This window comes from Temnothorax americanus, unplaced genomic scaffold (genome assembly GCF_048541705.1).
Source record: "Temnothorax americanus isolate GAGA-0224 unplaced genomic scaffold, ASM4854170v1 Scaffold22, whole genome shotgun sequence".
Lineage (NCBI taxonomy): Eukaryota > Metazoa > Arthropoda > Insecta > Hymenoptera > Formicidae > Temnothorax > Temnothorax americanus.
The window spans coordinates 3,586,591-3,605,502 of NW_027509360.1; the positions used below are offsets into that span (position 1 = coordinate 3,586,591).

Below are 18,912 nucleotides of genomic sequence, written 5' to 3' on the forward strand. Positions count from 1 at the left end.
CGTCGTTGTCCTTTCGCAGGAGCAATTGGTTGGAAAAGTTTCCGGCAACGGAGAAGGACGAGCCACCGCCGGCGATGATAACCCAGTAACCCACATTCCCGCGCGGAAACGAGTCGATGGTGGGAGCGAGCTGGTGACGGTGGTGGATAGCCGAACGCTCGACTGTTTTTCCGAAAAGGGGGATGGAGAACTCGTCGTGGCCGGTTCAAACGCAAGTTCAAACGCAACCTCGCCCTCTCCGTGCCCCTCCTCCTCTCTTTCTCTCTCTCTCTCTCTCCCCCTCCCCTCTCCCCGCTTTCGTCGTCGTTATACAGGTACAGCTGCACCCCGTTAACCCGGTGACGTTCGCACCGTCGGTACGGCCAGTCACAGAAGGGGGATCGGGGGGGGGGGGGATTAGAATCGATACCGGTCACGCGATGATAACTGCCCCCCTCCGGCGGTGCGTACGACTATTATCACCTGGCCCTTACCGCCGTAACGAGGGCAAGCCCATCGAGGTAAGACCAGGTCGACGCGGGCTTCGTTCGCGAAACTATGCGCCATGTTACGCAAGCCTCGACTCACGACTCCCCTCGCGGAGTGCGCAAGGCTCGGCCGCGCGAACGACGCGCTGGAGAAGAAAATCGGGAAGGAGCGCGGAAGCGGGGTGCGTTGTAGCACCTGTACGTTGCAGTTTACATCGTGATTAATGAGAATTGTGTTGCGCTCACTTAGCTCATCGTCACTGAACTTGCCGATGTTGGATCTGGGTTGCTTGCATCAAGGCAGGGAGCGGAATCACCAAGAAATTCTAAAAAAACTGTTAAACGCGAGCGGAGATATATCATTTAAGCACGCTAATCCGCCGAGGATTACATGGCCGTCGTGATTTTATATATCATTGTGCGAGGGAATTCGCATTTCTGAAAATATTTATGAAGCTTAATTACCTCTCGCTACGATGAAGAATCCGTATATTTTCATTAGAATGTAAACGATCTGCGCCAAAGTAAGATAAAACTATCTCTTTAGATCTGCATATTGTAATGAAGCGGAAAATATTTGTGTACCTATTCAATCCAGTGTGTTGTCCAGAACCGTTAATTATGTCGTGTCAACCTTACATTGATTAGCACGAAGCTGCGGGATGTAGCTTTAGCGAAATAAACTTCCTTCCGACGCTATATATAGAAAGTTGCGTGGAACGGGGCGTTTAATTAAATGAACCGCCACCCCGGGGATGGCGAGGTAAGCCGCTCGTTTGATTAGGGTTGCGCTAAAAGCACGCGTCCTGGCTTTACTCTCCCAGACGAACGAGGGTGACGCTAGATACGTGATAAGAGTAGTGTCTTTATACGTACTTACGTCGCGTCATGACGTTCTTTCAGCCGGAAATGTCGTCATGTCTCGACTTCAAATAAAAAATGTTTCACAATACGAGTAATTTCCCGCAGCGCTGTCAAGCATGAGGAATTTCTGAGAACCTGATGTGACTAAAAGAAAAAAAGAAAAAAGAAGAAAAATCGGAGCGATACGTGGGCAATTTTCCCGAGAATTTACACGGTTCGTCGCGCGAAGGCACCAAGAAGTGTATCGCGAATTTCTGATCTGAATATACATATATCAACGCGTGACTCACTGCTGCGTTATGAAGTAGTGCACTATTTTCAGCGTCGCCTATTGCGGTCGGTGGCGGCCGGAACGAAGGAATCTTATTCTCATATGGGAAAAAATTAACCAAGCCAGGCTGTAACAATAAAAACCATCTTTTTGACATTCAGAAAATATTATTTGCCATTGATGATTCTCGGGCACTGATACTCGAAAGGTATCTATCCTCGCGTCTGTTACAGTCGTAATGGAATCACAATATTCTCGACATATTATCCTAGGGATCCATATTTAATCGGCTGCATAGAATGAGTAAAATGCGATAGGACTGTTTATTAGTATATTCGTCACCAGTACGTAGTAAGTTGTTTATGTAGCTGACAGTCACTTACTACAATTTCTTCGTCTTTATTATGGCAATAAGTATCCACAAGTATTGGCTTAATTAACGCTAATTAACTGCGACATCCAATTTACATGTTCGAAATAATAATTGCTGCGCGCATATTGTACACAGTTTTATCTTTTTTCCCCAATGTCCTCTTATTAAATTAAGATATAAAAATTACACAGAGTGAAATAAATCGTTTATCTCGAGATGTAATTTGTATCGAAAATTGAAGTTTATTTATTCAGTTTTTATTTAAAAAATGTAGATGTTATTTTCATAAAATAAATGATTTTGATGTACAACCCATACAGTAATAAGTGGCTATTGTCATCGATAAATATTCTTATAAAAGAAGAAATAAAATATTTTAAGTAATATATTTCTTCTTTTAAATATATTTGAAATTTTACAAAGTCAGCGCGATAAGAATTAGCGAGGAAACACTGGTAAAACCATTTAACACTCGTGACAATTTAATGTAGAGGATATATTCGCTATATCCGTTTATACGCTGCACTTTATTATTTTCCGGACAGCGTAATAATTTTTACTTCGCGCGCGACCCACTTTACCCGCCAGCGAATTTTTCGGAGTATTAGACGATTCGTCCGTCCGAATTTCCTTTGTGCCGATTCGCAAATTCGTTGAATTTTGCGAAAGACGTTCCGCGAAGACGGTCCGTATCTCTCGTCCCGCCCGCATGATTTTTCCGAGTAAACGAAACGGGAAATTCCCTCGGCACGGCCCCTGCGACCGTTTTCGAATGACCCAGATCTTCCATAGTGCAGCAACGGCACGCCGGCCGTAGTACCGCATGCTGGAACGATGCATCCGGAGACCCCGGGCCGTGCACTTCTGTAGCGTGTACGTGCGCATCTGCGGACGTGTGGAACACACGTGTGGAACATACGTACGTGCACGCAAGACGTGGCGTCCGCGAAATTGGACACGGCGCCCGCCGGCGAGCTTCACTTTCTTACCGCGCGGAGAACATATTCTGCCGGATGTCGAATGAATTTCCGGTAGGACATCCTTCGTATTTCGGGGGGAGTTGTGGCGCAACATTCGGAACACACTGAATTATTCCGTTGGAATATCTCGCGCTCCTTCGATAGAGGAGAGTAAAGCGTGCACTTTATTATTGTATGAGAATTTGAGAAATTATGTACTTAGAATTCAATTCTTTTTGAGTCACCATGTCCCTGACGAGAGAACAATAGGCGTCTGGCTGATACATCTTTTAATAGCTACAGTAAATTGATTTTAAAAATCAATTTACTGTAGAAAGGAATTAATGCTTTGGAACACGAATCTTTATAAAACGTTGATCATAGAAATATTACTACAAATTTTAATTATTTCAAATAACTGCTAACATTAAATGTCGGCTTTTGATCGAGTTGTACATGAAGTAATTAATTGATGTTTAAGGAAGAAAATATATTGTATGTTATACAGTGTATAAGTTTGAAGCTAATTTTTAGCAGAACAAATGTACCATGGAATATTATAAAATATTATAAAACGAAATATAAAAAATTTACACATGAATCTCATTGCATTTAAAACTAAGTTTTGTAATGTAACATGATCTGGAAATTATCCGAAAATGTCCGATTATTTTTACGTCAAATATAATCGAATCCAGTTAATATTTTGTTAAAATGTGCTCATTATCAAGTACCACGAAATGATAAAAATAGCAGTATATATAAAAACGAGCGACTAGTGTTTCATAAGTCCGAATGACGTCAATACTATTGAGGGCAACAGTGAAGAGACACTAACGTACGAAAACAAATTTCCGTGACGGATCTGAAAAGTGATTTTTGTGACGATTTTTATACACAAGTCCAGAATCTTGACTCGTCGCGCGTCGGGTCAAACTTTTCTCTCGGTTAACGGAGAGTTAGAGCCTCGCTTCTTGTTAATGGAGGATGACCCCGCGTTCGTTTTAAGCGCCATCGGCAGGCAGGTAGTTTCGCGCGACGAACAGTGAAATTGTTCGAAAATCTGACGAGGGAATATCTGGAACGAAGCCAACCGGCGAAATCGATCGGCCGGCAGGGCACATAAGCTACGCCTTTTTATTTATTTATGCTACGTGTACATACGTGTACCACATACTCGCGCTCTTCTGCGCGGGGGCTCCCCGGCCAACAAGTTGCGGCATTTTACGTGCGACCACTTGGTTGGGGGCACATCGACTTCGCGTCCACAACCGCCTTGAATTTTTCTACGTTCTTTACTCCATTTTTCGGTAATGCGAGAGAAGACGAGAGATGCCTCTTTCTCTCTCTTTCTCTTTTTTTCTGTAACAGTCTCTATTTTTACACCGGTGCATTCTTGGCGCCATCGCCCATCCACGGATCTTCCGCCTAGCGGGATATTCTCTCTCTCTCTCTCTCTCTCTCTCTCTCTCTCTCTCTCTCTCTCTCTCTCTCTCTCTCTCTCTCTCAAAACTCAAACATAATAAAAGTTTCTCATAAATCCGGTGTCCGAGAGTTCGATACGGTGTCCGTTTATACGAGCTCGTCAAGTTTGAGATCGTAGATCCGTAAACTTGGTTTCCCTGCACGGAGTATCTGAGATATCGTATCGAGTCAAAGCCTTTAATAAATTCGGAATCGATTTCTGCTTAACGGAAATTTCATAGAAGGCCATCTGAATCGCTATCATCCAATTTTACTTCTGTATATTGTTAATTTAATCTAGAATTGTTTCGTTTATGTAAAATAGAACCAGATGTTAATTGAAAAGTAAAAATTTATATTTTATCTATTATATAAAAACAATTGTCCTGACTGATTGACTGACTTATCAACGTCCAGTCCAAACCCCTAAACCTAAAAACATGAAATTCGGGGAGTGTATTCCTTCCATGATGTAAGCATCCAGTAAAAAGGGATTTTTAGAAATTCGACCCTTAACGGGATGAAAAGGGGTAGAATGTGTTTTCACGGATTCTCTCTTTAATATCTCTTAGACCCGATGAGATATCGACTTGGCTTTTGCTTACAACGGTTACCCATACAAAAAACATAATTCAGGATTTTGCCTTAATCAACCTCTAAAGGGACAAATCTAGATTCAGGGGTGAATTATAGAATTTTTCGCTAATTGTAGTAAAGCACGGGTATATCAAACTAGTAAATAATATAGCGCTTATTTTGTATTAGAAAAAATTGAATAGAAGTTATTAAAAGTTTACAACGTTTAAAATTAAATCTTGTAGTAAACAATTTTCATATTTATTAAATTCATTTATATTTCTATTATTTAAAATCAAAAGAGCACAGAATTATTTTTTTTTATATAAAGAATTTAAATACTTTTTTACTTTTTATACAATTATAAAACGATATGTGTTAATGGTTTATTGATTTCTTTTACAAGTATTGGTTGGCTCATTGTAATTTCGGGTGCATGATAAAACTCTTAATTTGGTCTCTCGGGGAGGGAGAGAAAAAGATCTCTACATGAAATATCCTTATCATAATAATGATACTAGCCATTATCCTGTAGAATATCAAACGAGTTATTAGCGCGGCATCCAGGGAATTGTTCAGTTCGCGGCGAGGGCGGGTACGCGTTGCTCCAGGAAGCACCGCCGCCGTCTATTAGTAATTTCGCGTGGTGCAGCCGTTTATCAAGTCAATTTGCTGTAATGGTCGTTAGGAGCACGACAGGTTTGATAAGGGCTTAAATCGATGACGAGGTGGGAGTTCGTTGGCTCTCAGGGAGAGAGAGGCGGGTACGGGCTTCTTACGGTCTTTAGGCGCGATAACCCTGAACTTTAATGCTCGCCTGCCAGCTAGCACAGAAACGCGAGCCTCGGCCTCCCGGCCTGTTCTCCACGTGGTTTCCGCGAGCGACGCGGCGAAAACGGGCCGGGTTAAAAATAATTTCGACGTTAAAAAAGAAATGCATCGGGGGAGCTCGCGACTTTGAGTATCGTCTCATGCGAATTCATGAGATCGACTCGCGGGGTCGTCGTCCTTTCGTCTGTCTCGCGGATGCTTCGCTCCTTCTTCTTTTCTCTTTCGCCGCTTTTGTTTGGCTGATGCTGTTATTAGATTATCTCTTCGCCATTATAACCGATCGCTCTTCGTCCCGCTGTCACTGTTTCGTTCTTCTTCCGTGACCACTTCTCTTGTTTCTTCTCTATATCATTCCGTCGAGGACCGCACCTACTGTCTATTTTCGAGCGGTGTCTATGTATAGAGTTTCGCTCTCACATGAGACCGAGACGCGTCAGGAATATCACGCGGAATGCTGGTTAGGTCCTAGTTCTCGCTTTATTTTTCTGTCTCTCTCTCTTGTTTTGTCGTCTCTCCCTTGTGTTCCTTTTTCTCTTTGTTTACTTAGTTTACGCCGACGCGTATCTTTTCCTGTCTCTACCTTTAAACAGATTTGTAAAGGAAGATTCACAAGAAGAGCGTTAAGTACGTGGATGCTATAAAAGCGTTGCGAAGTAGACTGATACGGAAATTACACGTGCTAAACTCTGACACGCCGTTGGAAGATCGTTTTTCTTAAAGTAACTTCTGAAAAGATGCCCTATATGATAAGTTGATCTAATAGAATGCGCAAAGTAAAATATTCTCTGAAAAACTAATATTTTTCTTTTATATAGGTAGCTTCTTGATATTGTAACGAGTGTTATAAATTATTAATTTTTAACGTAGAGAACTTTAACATTAACTTTTGCAAATAATTTTAACTGATATGTCATTTTTATTTTAATATTAAATTTGAATACGTTTTTTATAATCTGGAAATTTACTTTTACTATTTCATCTTCTTTATAAGTTTTATATTTCTGGCAATAAGAACGTTTTATTCTCTCGGGAAAAGCGAAGAATCTAAAATATAAGAGAGATATAAGAAGGATGAAATATGCTGTCATATAAAATGTAGGTACCGATAATCGTGCGTAAGAAAAGTATTATCATCTCTCATATAATATCGAAATTATATGTTATTTCTCCATTTAAGATGAACCACGAGTACCGACAAATTTTCTTGTGTAATATTAGAAAAATTCCCAGAATATAATATTCCAAAGTATATATGTAAGTAAATTATTTAATATTTTATTTGATCGATTTGTTAATCCATCGCAAAATATCGCGTTCTTTATCCGAGATTATTTAATTTGTCTCAATAATTTAACAGAATTAGGTATCAAGCATCGAGAACTGTCATTTAGATATCTTCTTAACGCAAGGATAATAACTATAATAAGGATCGCCGATATGTTAATGGATTCGCAGCACATTCAATCCTGTATACGGACGCTCCATCGATCTTGTGTTTGACGCACATGCATCGCGTGCTTACATGCATACGATCATTGAGCTGGCCGTAGCCATTGTTTACAATAATTATGTACAGGCGTGGCTGCGCAGCTCGCAATTTTCTGTCTGTGCAATGCATACCTAAATATATACTTTGTGTACGAGAAATAGACTCTCGAATGGTTATTGGGATACAACCGGACCTGAATGACGCGTGTATGTGCGTTTCCTAATGCGCCGGCAGACCGTTTACCGGATTTCGATTGCTCAGTGCAATATTATTTTCCGATACACGTCATGTGCTACGTTTTATATAACATAAGTCATCATTTGCGATACCGCGAATATTTTTGCTTAAACAGTGGATGGGTTATTGAATTGCCACCGCAATTGACTGCGCAAATTATTTCGGTCATTTAATTAACCGTTTGTCTTCGGTGACGATGGTGATCAGTACTAGTCGTTTAACGAGAGGTTTAATCAAGTCATTAGCGCGTTTGTTCGCGCGAAAATTTTGCGCAACTTTCGTTACATATAGTGGTAATTTGACGTTATAGCGATCGTTAATAATATTCACTGGTAACTACCGGTATGCTTTGACACGGTGTCGAGTATGGGGTGTTTTGGCGCTTGTCGTAAACGTTACTTCACATTTGCTGACAGTTATCGGTTAGACTTTGCGTTACACGAACTGGCGCGTGTCATATCGAAAATAAAGTGATACTACGATTTAATGATAAAAGATCGCGAGGCTGACAATATATGAGACATTCAAATTGCGACCTCTTGCGAATATTATTCTGGCAGTGTAACTTTGATTACGTTTTGCTACGGCGTTCACAATATCTTTACATCAATTTGGCGAACTAATCGAGAAATAAGGCATGTCATATTTTTTGAAGAGATTATTTGAAATGGTGAAAATTACATTATTCGGAAAACATTAAAAAATCTGCGCGATAAAAAACTAGAAAGCATTAATTGTTATTTATACGTTTAATGATACATGTATTTAAAAAGCATGTTTGACGGGAAAGATTTCTGATGATGCGACTTATTGTCTGTTTCAGGTGGTGTTAGTTTTCATTCTCAGTATAGCATCGCTTATAATATACTTCATCGATGCCTCCAGGTGAGTAACAAGACTTCGATGGCGGTGTTATAATGCGTGGCTTTTAAGTTTATCACAAACATTCATGCATATTGTTTTTATTCTTGCGCAGTATTGGTAATATTATTATAACAGCACTTTGTAGCTTTTTCTTGCGGTTTAATTAAGGGCGCGGCGATAATCGCTGCTAGTTTAATCGCTGCTATTTTAATCGCCCTTTCAGCGTTGCTTTTTTTAAGACCGAGACCTTCGCGTGAGTTCATATAAGAGATGCTGACCTAACATCCGCAATCCCGTGCTTTTATGTTACAGCGAAGTGGTGGAGCGTTGCCAGAAGTGGAGCAACAACATTACTCAGCAGATAGACTTAGCTTTCAATATATTTTTTATGGTCTACTTTTTTATACGCGTAAGTAAAGATCATCCGTTCTGTCTGTCAATGAACTTTCTGACTGACATTAAGACCATTAAATAGAATGCAAGTTTTCTACAAAATTCTGTCACATAAAAAATATAGACGTTGTCTTTTATTTCGATAAATTTCTTTAAAAGGAAAATTTACAAGAATCTCACCAAAATTTATAATATTTATGAAATATTTTAAAGTTATGAGAGAGAGAGAGAGAGAGAGAGAGAGAGAGAGAGAGAGAGAATAAATACGCTTTTTACGAGGCATTTTGACTTGCGTTTTACAGAAATTTTTTTGGAATTTTTTTTTGTGAAATATAATATTCGGCTGATTTTTTATTTAAATATACGTTTTTGTTTTTCATGCGATTCCCGCAGTTTATCGCCGCCAGTGACAAGCTGTGGTTCATGTTGGAGATGTATTCGTTCGTGGACTACTTTACGATACCACCGTCCTTCGTGTCGATATATCTCGATCGGACGTGGATCGGACTGAGGTTCCTCCGAGCCCTACGACTGATGACGGTCCCTGACATCCTCCAGTACCTTAACATTCTAAAGACATCGAGCTCTATTCGTCTCGCCCAACTCGTATCCATCTTCATTTCGGTATGGTTAACCGCTGCTGGCATCATTCATTTGGTGAGTCTTATCCTTTTTGTGTTTAAAAAGTATTTTACTACAAATATATTGAGCCGGTTATTTTGGGTTTGATAATATATATAAATATATATATAATAATTATAATAAAAATTATAATAAAATAACAATAAGGCTATTATCTTAATATTTAACGTCTTGCCTCTTATAATTTCTATGATTTGAATATTCTCAATTAGAAGAATATAATCTTACATTATACTACTCGATGATATGTATTTTGTCTCACAACTTTCTCTCACATTTCCCATGACGCCATATGCCCAGAAATCCGAGAGCTTCGTTTCTTGAACATTCCGCGTTTATACCATTGCGCAGTAGTAAAAGCTTATGGTTATAACCCTATACCAAATATAAACCGCAATTTCACTCTTGACATCACGCGAGGACGATCCTAAACGTAATAACATTGTGCCCGCAGCTTGAAAACTCAGGGGATCCTTTCGAGTTCACGAACCCACAACAGCTTTCATACTGGACCTGTGTGTACTTTCTGATCGTGACGATGTCCACGGTAGGATATGGCGACGTTTACTGCCAGACGGTCCTCGGCCGCACATTCCTAGTATTTTTTCTACTCGTCGGTTTGGTAAGTTATTCCTGTGTATTCTTCTCAAACAAAATCGAGTCACATTAACGTTTACGTACGTCGGTTAAAGAGCCTTCTATACCGCGTATAATATGCCCTTCGAGTGGGGTGATTCTCAAAAACGCGTTTCCATTTTTTACACTGTCGGTGAATTATTTTTTTTAATCTTAATTCGGTTGCCCCATAGATAATCGCAGTTGCATTTTTATGGCAGAACGAAACCACTTCGTGGATATATGCATAGGAGTGCATTAAACTCTCTGCCACTGTGGTTATAATTTAAGAAATGCAGAATATAGTATAATTTTACATAAAGTGTGTAAATAAATGAATCTTTGTTCTCGTAAAAATGCGTTACTGCGTTTTTTTATGGATTTCTTTTTTTTTATGATAAAGTCGAAAACTTGTTAAACTATATACATACGAAACTCTTTTGTCATATCGGTCCGGGGTATTCCTTTTTTTTTCTTATCGATTTCGTGTGCATCCGAAGAGCTTTTTTGCTTGACTTGTCTTTCCGCCAAGTCTTCGCCGCGATCGCGCATATCTTCATCTCTTATCCCGAGAAATCTCGAAGTATCGCCGCAGAGCAGTCCGCTTGCTACTTGGCGTTTCGCATAGCTCGTTTCGTCTGGAGCTCCGGTTAGTTTTGCCAAGGCTCGTATATCAGAGCGGAACGATCGGCGAGACGAGCGGCCTCAAATTTACGTGTCCCCCGAGTCGCGAGACGGTGAATACTTTCGAGTGTACGGTGTTCTCCGGCCGTTGATCCTTCTGCATCGCGCTAGCACCGGGAAACAATTCACGGTGGTATTCAGTAGGAAATTGTTTATAATGTGTTGCGAAATTTTTCATTACGACACTTAAATTTCGTATCTTGCGATATCTTAAGTTCGGCATTGAAAGTTATTAGAAATATAAAAGATACGTGAGCTCTCCAGAAAACTCCTTTGCTTTCGATCGTTGATACAATCGTGACGTTTTTAGATTAGCCAAATTTTTACGCCTTGAAAACATTTTGAAAGTATTTTTCTTGTCGACGGTCTATACGCAGACTTGGTTGCAGTAAACATTAATGTAACTTTACTGGTTCATGTAATCCAAGAGATAAAGCTTGAACGATAAGTATGTTTTCTGAATAGACATACATATTTGGAACTTTTATCGCGAATTTACCCCACTTCTTGAACTTTCTGGCTTCGCAACTCGAGACAAAGGGAAACGTAGTTGTAGCACTATTGAAATAAAATTTCCGTCGATGTCACGCGAAAATGGCTTTTTGGGGCAGAAATCAACGGTGGAGAACGGTGCCGCTCGTTATACCGAATCGATCGATTCGTTTGAACGTCGATGCGCGCATTGCCGCGAGCATGCCTTTCATGCGTACTTATTATGCGTATGTTTGTGTGCGGCTTATCGATTTATGTGAACTTTGCGCACATACAAGGTCGACTTGGTCGGGAATAACAGCCTGTTCTTGAAATTCTTTGAAGACGTACATCGCATTTTTTTCCTCCAAAACGCAAGCATCGCCGTTCAAACGTCCGACGAAAATCCAAGCTAATGTTTGTTGTCCGCAGCTCACCGTAGAATATTAATAGATAATATTAATTGATTGTCGAGCTGAAGAGCATATCCTGAAAGTACGGTTGTTTGACGTACATTAAATTCTGATACAGAATTGATTTGCTCGCGCATAAGGGCTTAAGTCGTTACACGTGGAATGAGTTCTTTTTACTTTTTACAAAACAATTCGCTAATGTGATATGTCCTAATTGGATAATTGCATTTTAATTACTTTGTATGTTTTCGAGTAAAGCAAATATGATATGTAATTATATAATATATTTTGCTCCTTAGTTTGCAATTGGCGGTTATTCAATTAGACACACTTCATCAATATATTATAGAGATTGAAAAATTACAGTTAAAAGAAACTGCGAATTAAGCCTTTATAGCGGTATGACGACGAACGTAAAGAGACTAATTTAACTCAAGAGTTTCACTCCTTTTCTTGAATATCGCTCAAAATTTATTTAAAACGTGTTCCCTATTTCCTGTAACTTATATATGTGTATGTACATTGAAAACGCAGAAAAAATTCCTATTATATCATATGAAGTTCGTGATAACTTGGACAAGTTTGATTTGAAATGTTAGCTATGACAGTAGAGACGAGAAGACAAAGATATCGGGTACCTCAGCCTTATGCCTCAATATCCATTATATCACATTTTTATTGGAACTTCCAAAATGTGTTAGGATAAATTATTTCTATCAAAACAAAAAGATTACATTTAACGGTCAATACCTTTTTTTCTGGCAACTTGCACACAATCAGGGTTTAAAGCACCACAGAAAATTCTTTTATCTCCAACATTAAATATAATTCCATTTGTGCTTCCGTAATCTGATTTAAATTTTCTCGAGGAAAAACTTTTTGAAGCACTGCATTATTAATGAGCATAGAATTATTAAGAGCGGAATCTCAATATATAGAAATCACGATGGATTTCGTTAGCAAGTGTGTGAGAGATTTTTACACATTTATATTTTATAATTAAAAGATAAGGCTTCTAATAAAATAGTAATAATAATAATAGATTATCAGAATGCATAGAGAGCGTTTTCAAATAATAAAATTTTGTATATGTAGAATTATTTAAAACATTTCTATCTACACGTTATAATCGAGCGATTTTATGAACACGATCTATTTTAACGACTTGACGACTACAAAAGACGTAATAGCCGATATAAGATAGATTATTCATTTCTTTAGATTAGAGCAATAATTTCTTCCAATGTTATTCAAGTTTTTGACGCAAAAATTTTAATTTTTGTTACCACTTTTAACAAGATTTTAATCAAGATGAACGATTAATAAATAGACACAATTTCCAAAAACGCAGCTGAGGCATTTAGCATTTAGTCAAAACATTTCGCTTACATCGAATCGTGTTTCGCATCAGATTAATTTGCTATATTTGCGAACGCTCGAACCTCGCCCGATTCCGGTGTGTTACGTGAGATGATGAAAGAAATAATTGCGGCCATGCGTATTTGTACGACACATCGTAGTTATTGAAAGCATATACTACTTATTTTCTCTTTCTCTCTCTCTCTTTTTTTTTCTCTATCTCTATCTATCTTTCTCTCTACCTTACGGCTTAAATTGGTTCTACGAGTTTTGCTACAGCCACTGTCTATCTTTTCTCTTCGATCTAAAAGTCATTTGTAGCTAATAATGCGGCGAATCGATTACTCGGGTACGATCGATTCGGCTTGTCATGCGAATGCTGCGGTATAATGCTACGAACTTATTTTTTCACAATGTTAGCGAGTATTGAGATAACTTTTATTACATGAGAAGCCTCGAAACTTGAAACTATGGAATTTTATCGGAAAACCCGTTTTATACTATTGAAGTGCACGGATAAAACTCACGAACAATTTACAAGAGCTCTTAAGAGAAAAGTTACTGAAAAGCCTCATAAATATTTTAATGCTTAATTTTTTATGTTTGTGTGTAATGTAAAAATTGAATAAACCCAGTTTCGTAATTATTTTATAATTGAAATTTAAAAAAGTTATTTTTACCCATTAAAAAAGAAATAGAGTAAAAATTTCGAGATTAATTTATATTTTATGACGTAACATGACAATATTTGGTTAGATGAGTATCTGATTTGAAAAGAATGAAAAGTTTAAGATAACAAAAAAAATTCACAGAAGTAACACGAGAAACACGATTAACTTGTTTTTGCTCCACGGTCAAAGATTCGAGGTACTCATTACTATCATATAAGTCTTTTTATATCAACCTTATCGTATCTCTCTCGAAGAGCACGAGGCCCAGTGGCTTCGACAAAGTATTGGTGTCTGTACGCGCTTGATCTTTAACTGTCCACATTCTGTCTGTATGTGTATTTTCTGCGACGCTGATACGCTGCTCACATTACGACGGAAGATATTATTCTGACCGCTTGAACTTTATTTTTTTTTTTTTTTTGGAATTGTCGGCCGTATGGTACTCTCAGTAGTAAATTCTAATTACGATGAGATATCAAGGGTGAACGCGAGACTTAATCAAAGCAATGTTTATCCGTTTCGATATTACTCGATATTACGTTCACTTCGTTTTCGCTCCCACAATCGATAAAGAGCGATAGCTGCACACACAAGTAATATAGTTTTATTGTATTATAGGACAGGAGATGCCACTTTGTCTTTCTATCGATTTTAAATGGCGCGTTGTAAACTTTGTTAGAGAACAGAGATGGAACTTCTCGAGATGGAGTATCCGCACGATTTACTCTTCAGAACTTTCCCTCGAATTGGCAGATTAGCGATAATGAAAAAATTGAGTCGAATCGTCTTTACAGAATACAAACGGAACAAAATTTATGTTCTTTTCCCATCAAATATCTTAAATTATTTATACGAATAAATAATTCTCTCTCTCTCTCTCTCTCTCATGTAAGGCTTAATTCTCAATCCGACAAACTTACACATTTTTTATTTATAAAAATTTTAAATAAATTAAATTAAAAAGATTATCTTTTATTTTATTAATTCACAAAGTAATTTTATAAAACACTTAAATATTATAGCTTGTATTTATTAATTATGTAACTTTGAATGAAGTTATGCGTCATTATTATTTCAGATATAATCGAATTTACTTACATTTTTTATTCATGTCTATTTCATTAAATTCCTCAATGAATCCATTAATCTATATTACATTTATATAAGTTTCTGTTTACTACGCATTTTATTAATTTTATATTCGGATATAAAAATTAATATTTTGTACATTTATTATCCATTATTAGAAATATATCGAGTGTGTTGGAGAATATGTGGTATGTCCTGTCCATTATATTTTCGTGCACCGAGAGGTTTGTAACCGAATCGTTGGTCTGTTGATTAGTCAGCTGGGAGTGAAAAATCATGTCCTTGTAACACATTTAAAGGGGAAGGTTCTTTTGGAACGCTTTCAAAACGCTTTGGCACTCATTTGAAAGTGTGATACCTTGTCTCTGTGTCCCGCGACGGGCGAGGAACCCTTTTAACCGAACTCAGTATAATATTCCGAGAGACACGAGCGGTAATAAATCCGAAATTAGACAACGCGCGGTCGTAAATTAAACCAACTCAGGCAAGCTTAAAAGATCGATAGACTCCCGGTTCATTGCGAGTTCGAGACCGGTCGCGAGTACCTAAAAGTAACACAGAAATGAAGTTGCGCATTGTCTTCGATTGCATAAAGGGATGAAAAGAAAAGACTATACTTTTTAGGATTACAAACGAAAAGAACTAAATTTTATAGTCATACATATACACACCTTTAATGTGAGCCTTAAAATAAATTAAAGTTTTTATATATGTATATATTTAAATAATATTTTTTATGTATTGTGTGTATTGTTAATATATTCATATTGTGTATTGCTGAGATCCATTTATCAAGCATAAAAAGCACCTTTTGATGAGAACAATTATGTGATACGGTTATTTGAACTAATCGTATTGAGTATCCTTGTTTTAAAATTTATAAATGTGGTTTTCATATGATAGAGAATTGTCGCAAATGGCACATGCATATTCTAATTTACGGTTAATCCAACATAATTTTATTCTAGAGTGATGTATCAAATGAGCGACGCATTCAAATCCATCCATACAAAATTTTGCTCATAAATGCTGGGTCATATCAAATTAATTTATTCACACGGTTTGCGTTGTAGTGTTATTATGTTATAGTGTTATTACAAATATCCGTTTATAACAGCCGTTCGGTTACAAACCTTTTTGCAAATAGAGTCTTATTTGCAAGGCAAGTGAGAGTTAAATTTTTATTTTCAAGTACAATAATCTCTGTCTTTCTCTTTCAGAATAATCTATTATTGAAATACTGATCTACAACTATTCGCGAACATTATTTATTACAATTCGTGGGATTGTGTTATACTGTTTGCTAAATTTCAGAATATGTGATATTTTCGCTAAGTACCTAATCACTGAAGTTCTGAGCTTCGGGTACGCGACTTCTCGTCACTTCGCCGCGTATACTTTTGACGTACGGCGAAGTGATCGTCGGTCGTACAATTCGCTGCTTCGCCATGCTACTTTACAGGATATTTATCCCTGGCTGTTTCTTGAGAGCGTACATCATGTCGAGCGCAAAGTGTCGACACACTTCTCTCTCGCTGTTCTGTCTCTTACGATGATTTCGTTGATCGCAGTGTCTTTAGTTGCCTGGTATCTATCAAGCTCGCGACGCAAACAATCGCGGATCTCTTTCAACGCCTATATTAAATGGCAAATTACGTGGCGTGACACGACACGGCACGACTTTATCGATCGTTTTGTGATAGATCATATCTTTCTCATAGCACCCGGCATTATAGATGATTTACATAATAGCGCTTCCTTCATTTTACACGCGCACGAAGCAAGATCGATTTGTTAAATTTCCTTTCTGCTTCCGTTCATAAAAACTGTTTGCATCTTTCACACACTTCTGCTTTTTAATTGTTACAAGTTATATTACTATCTTATACAATTTTTATTCTATCCGTAAACAGCTGAATTACAAGATTGGTATTAAACATCATCATCTTATCAGATATGATGAAATAAAGAGGGTACAAAATAATTTTTAAATTTGATAAAAGATTCGCGATTTTTAATAAACTTCATTAGTAATCTAACGATAAATCAAATAATACAGAGTACCAGTCACACAATTTTGTTATTAAGTTATTGAATGTAAAAATTAGAAAATTCATTTATTTATTATCTACAAATTTAAAAATACTGATCTTAATGTTTACGAATAGACTTCTGCTGTTTTTTGTCTTTATTACCTTGTTCTTACTATACTGCTTTTAATCATACTGTTCACACGCTTAAATATTACTATACTATACTGTAGACACGCACATATATCTACAAATAAGAACTTGAAACATACACAATGGATAATTCTATACGCGGTTGCAACAAAATCTTCGTGATGTAAGTATATCTACATGATATAATTGTAATAAAATCTCTTTTTTGGCAGAAAATAGAATAATTGTGATAGAGAAAATATTTCAATAAAATCATTGGACTTTTAAAATCGATTTTATGCTTAGTTTATTTTATGCTATTTTTATGTGTTGAAATGCAGCATAAAATAATTATTTATCGATATTGATTTAATACGTGTTGGTTGTTTATAATAACTGAATTAAACTTAAATCATTAACATCAGAATATAATACCAAATCATATTAAAAATTACAAATGATTTTTCTACGAATCTGTGTTCCATTGTACATCATAATTATTATCTGAATTATAATTTAAATTGATGCTTTTGTGTAGAATTAACGGTTTTGCAGAATATATATTTTATGCGCAATTGCTTACGTATAAAAAGATGTTCTAACATTTTTATTTAATATTTCGCGGATACGGGGTATTGTAAGAAAACAAAAGAAAAAAAAAACAGAATTAATGTATTTCTGTTAGGAACTGAAACTTGAGTGAGAAATTTTGCTAACATAATTACCAGCGAGGTACTTTTCACATTGTACGCTTTATTATTCATGCATCGACACGTTCCATGATATTGATATACTTAAAAGTATCGCAATTTTCGTCACTTTTTTTAAGCACACGTTTTTCAAGCACATTTTTCGAACACGAAACGTAAGAACATAAATTGTTGTTTCGTCAGTCGCATTTCTACTCTGTTTCCGCTTTTTTTTTCCATCATCCCGACGCGAAACACGCACTTAACTTACGCCATAATACGGCGCGAAAGCACTGCTGCTAGACGCAACCGTACATCAGTTGACCCAGTTTGTTTTCTCAACGATCCGTAGTCGCATAGTGTTTTCCAGTTATGATTTCTATTTGCAGGCAATTTTTGCTAGTAGCATACCCGAGATAATAGAGCTCGTAGGCAGTAGGTCCAAGTACAGCGGCGAGTTCAAGCGGGAGCATGGAAAGAGGTATTACTATCAAATTTACGTTATACAAAACCCTCTGTCTCTTGTTCTATTAATTTTATTTTTCCTTTTCCAGTATGTCTATGTATATACTTATACTTATACTCGTAAGAATTAACGAACGTACACACGCAAAATACATAAATCACCCACGCAGACCCACACTCACACACACACACACACACACGATGCGCAATTTGCACGCGATGCACTCGCATACACGTTTGCCATCGTGATAACGTTCATCATCGTTCCGTCATCGTTCTACATTAATGCAGAACGTCAAGAACTCAGGATCCCATGATGAATGCATGAAAATTTACAGCAGTTGGAAGTATAGAGTTGACGACCGCGCGCGTATAAGCGTCATTGGCGTTCCCTTTCGTTTCTCAATGAATCAAACGGCTCTCCATCCACGGTGAAAGGTCGAATAAAACGAGGAGGAAAGAATTTCACGATCGACATGGGCGCGCGGTGTTTCACCGATAAGCGGTGGAAGCGTTTGGAATAAAAAATCTCGATATTCGCGCGGCTACTGCATATTTGCTTGTGTATAACGAGCATTGAATCAGCGGGGTATATTTTTGCGCGGTGAAAAGCGTAATTAAAATGTATGATTTGCGATTTATAAATGTGCATTTTTTATTTATTTTTTATCATTTTTTACAGAGTAAAAGAGAACGGATGGTGATAACGTATATTTGAGTGGCGCGATTTTAAAATTTGTTGATATTAAAAAATCAGAAACTTAATATTTATGTAAATACGATAAACTGTGCAGTTACTTTTTCTACATTCTTGAGAATACTATATATTTTCTAATTTAAAATTGTATGAAATATTTATACTAA

The 18,912-nt window shown here is 37.2% G+C and overlaps 1 protein-coding gene and 1 long non-coding RNA gene across 51 annotated transcripts in view; one reads left to right on the forward strand and one right to left on the reverse strand.

The window, feature by feature from the left end:
• Positions 1-18,912, forward strand: part of Slo (calcium-activated potassium channel slo) — a 100,290-nt gene that overhangs the window by 29,953 nt on the left and 51,425 nt on the right. For 31 of the 50 annotated variants that reach the window (XM_077407287.1, XM_077407247.1, XM_077407297.1 and 28 more), the window contains exons 2-5: positions 8,355-8,416; positions 8,708-8,804; positions 9,182-9,445; positions 9,885-10,052. In XM_077407287.1, the coding sequence (XP_077263413.1) occupies positions 8,355-8,416; positions 8,708-8,804; positions 9,182-9,445; positions 9,885-10,052 (591 nt within the window). Of the gene's footprint in view, positions 1-8,354; positions 8,417-8,707; positions 8,805-9,181; positions 9,446-9,884; positions 10,053-17,972; positions 18,065-18,912 lie in introns of all 50 variants that reach the window. The other 19 variants (XM_077407248.1, XM_077407294.1, XM_077407246.1 and 16 more) reach the window with 1 other exon arrangement.
• On the reverse strand, positions 9,351-13,429 carry LOC143898110 (uncharacterized). Its single transcript, XR_013257096.1, has 3 exons — positions 10,477-13,429; positions 9,659-10,072; positions 9,351-9,482 (listed from the first exon to the last, which is right to left on the reverse strand). It is a non-coding gene; the product is annotated as an uncharacterized LOC143898110 (long non-coding RNA).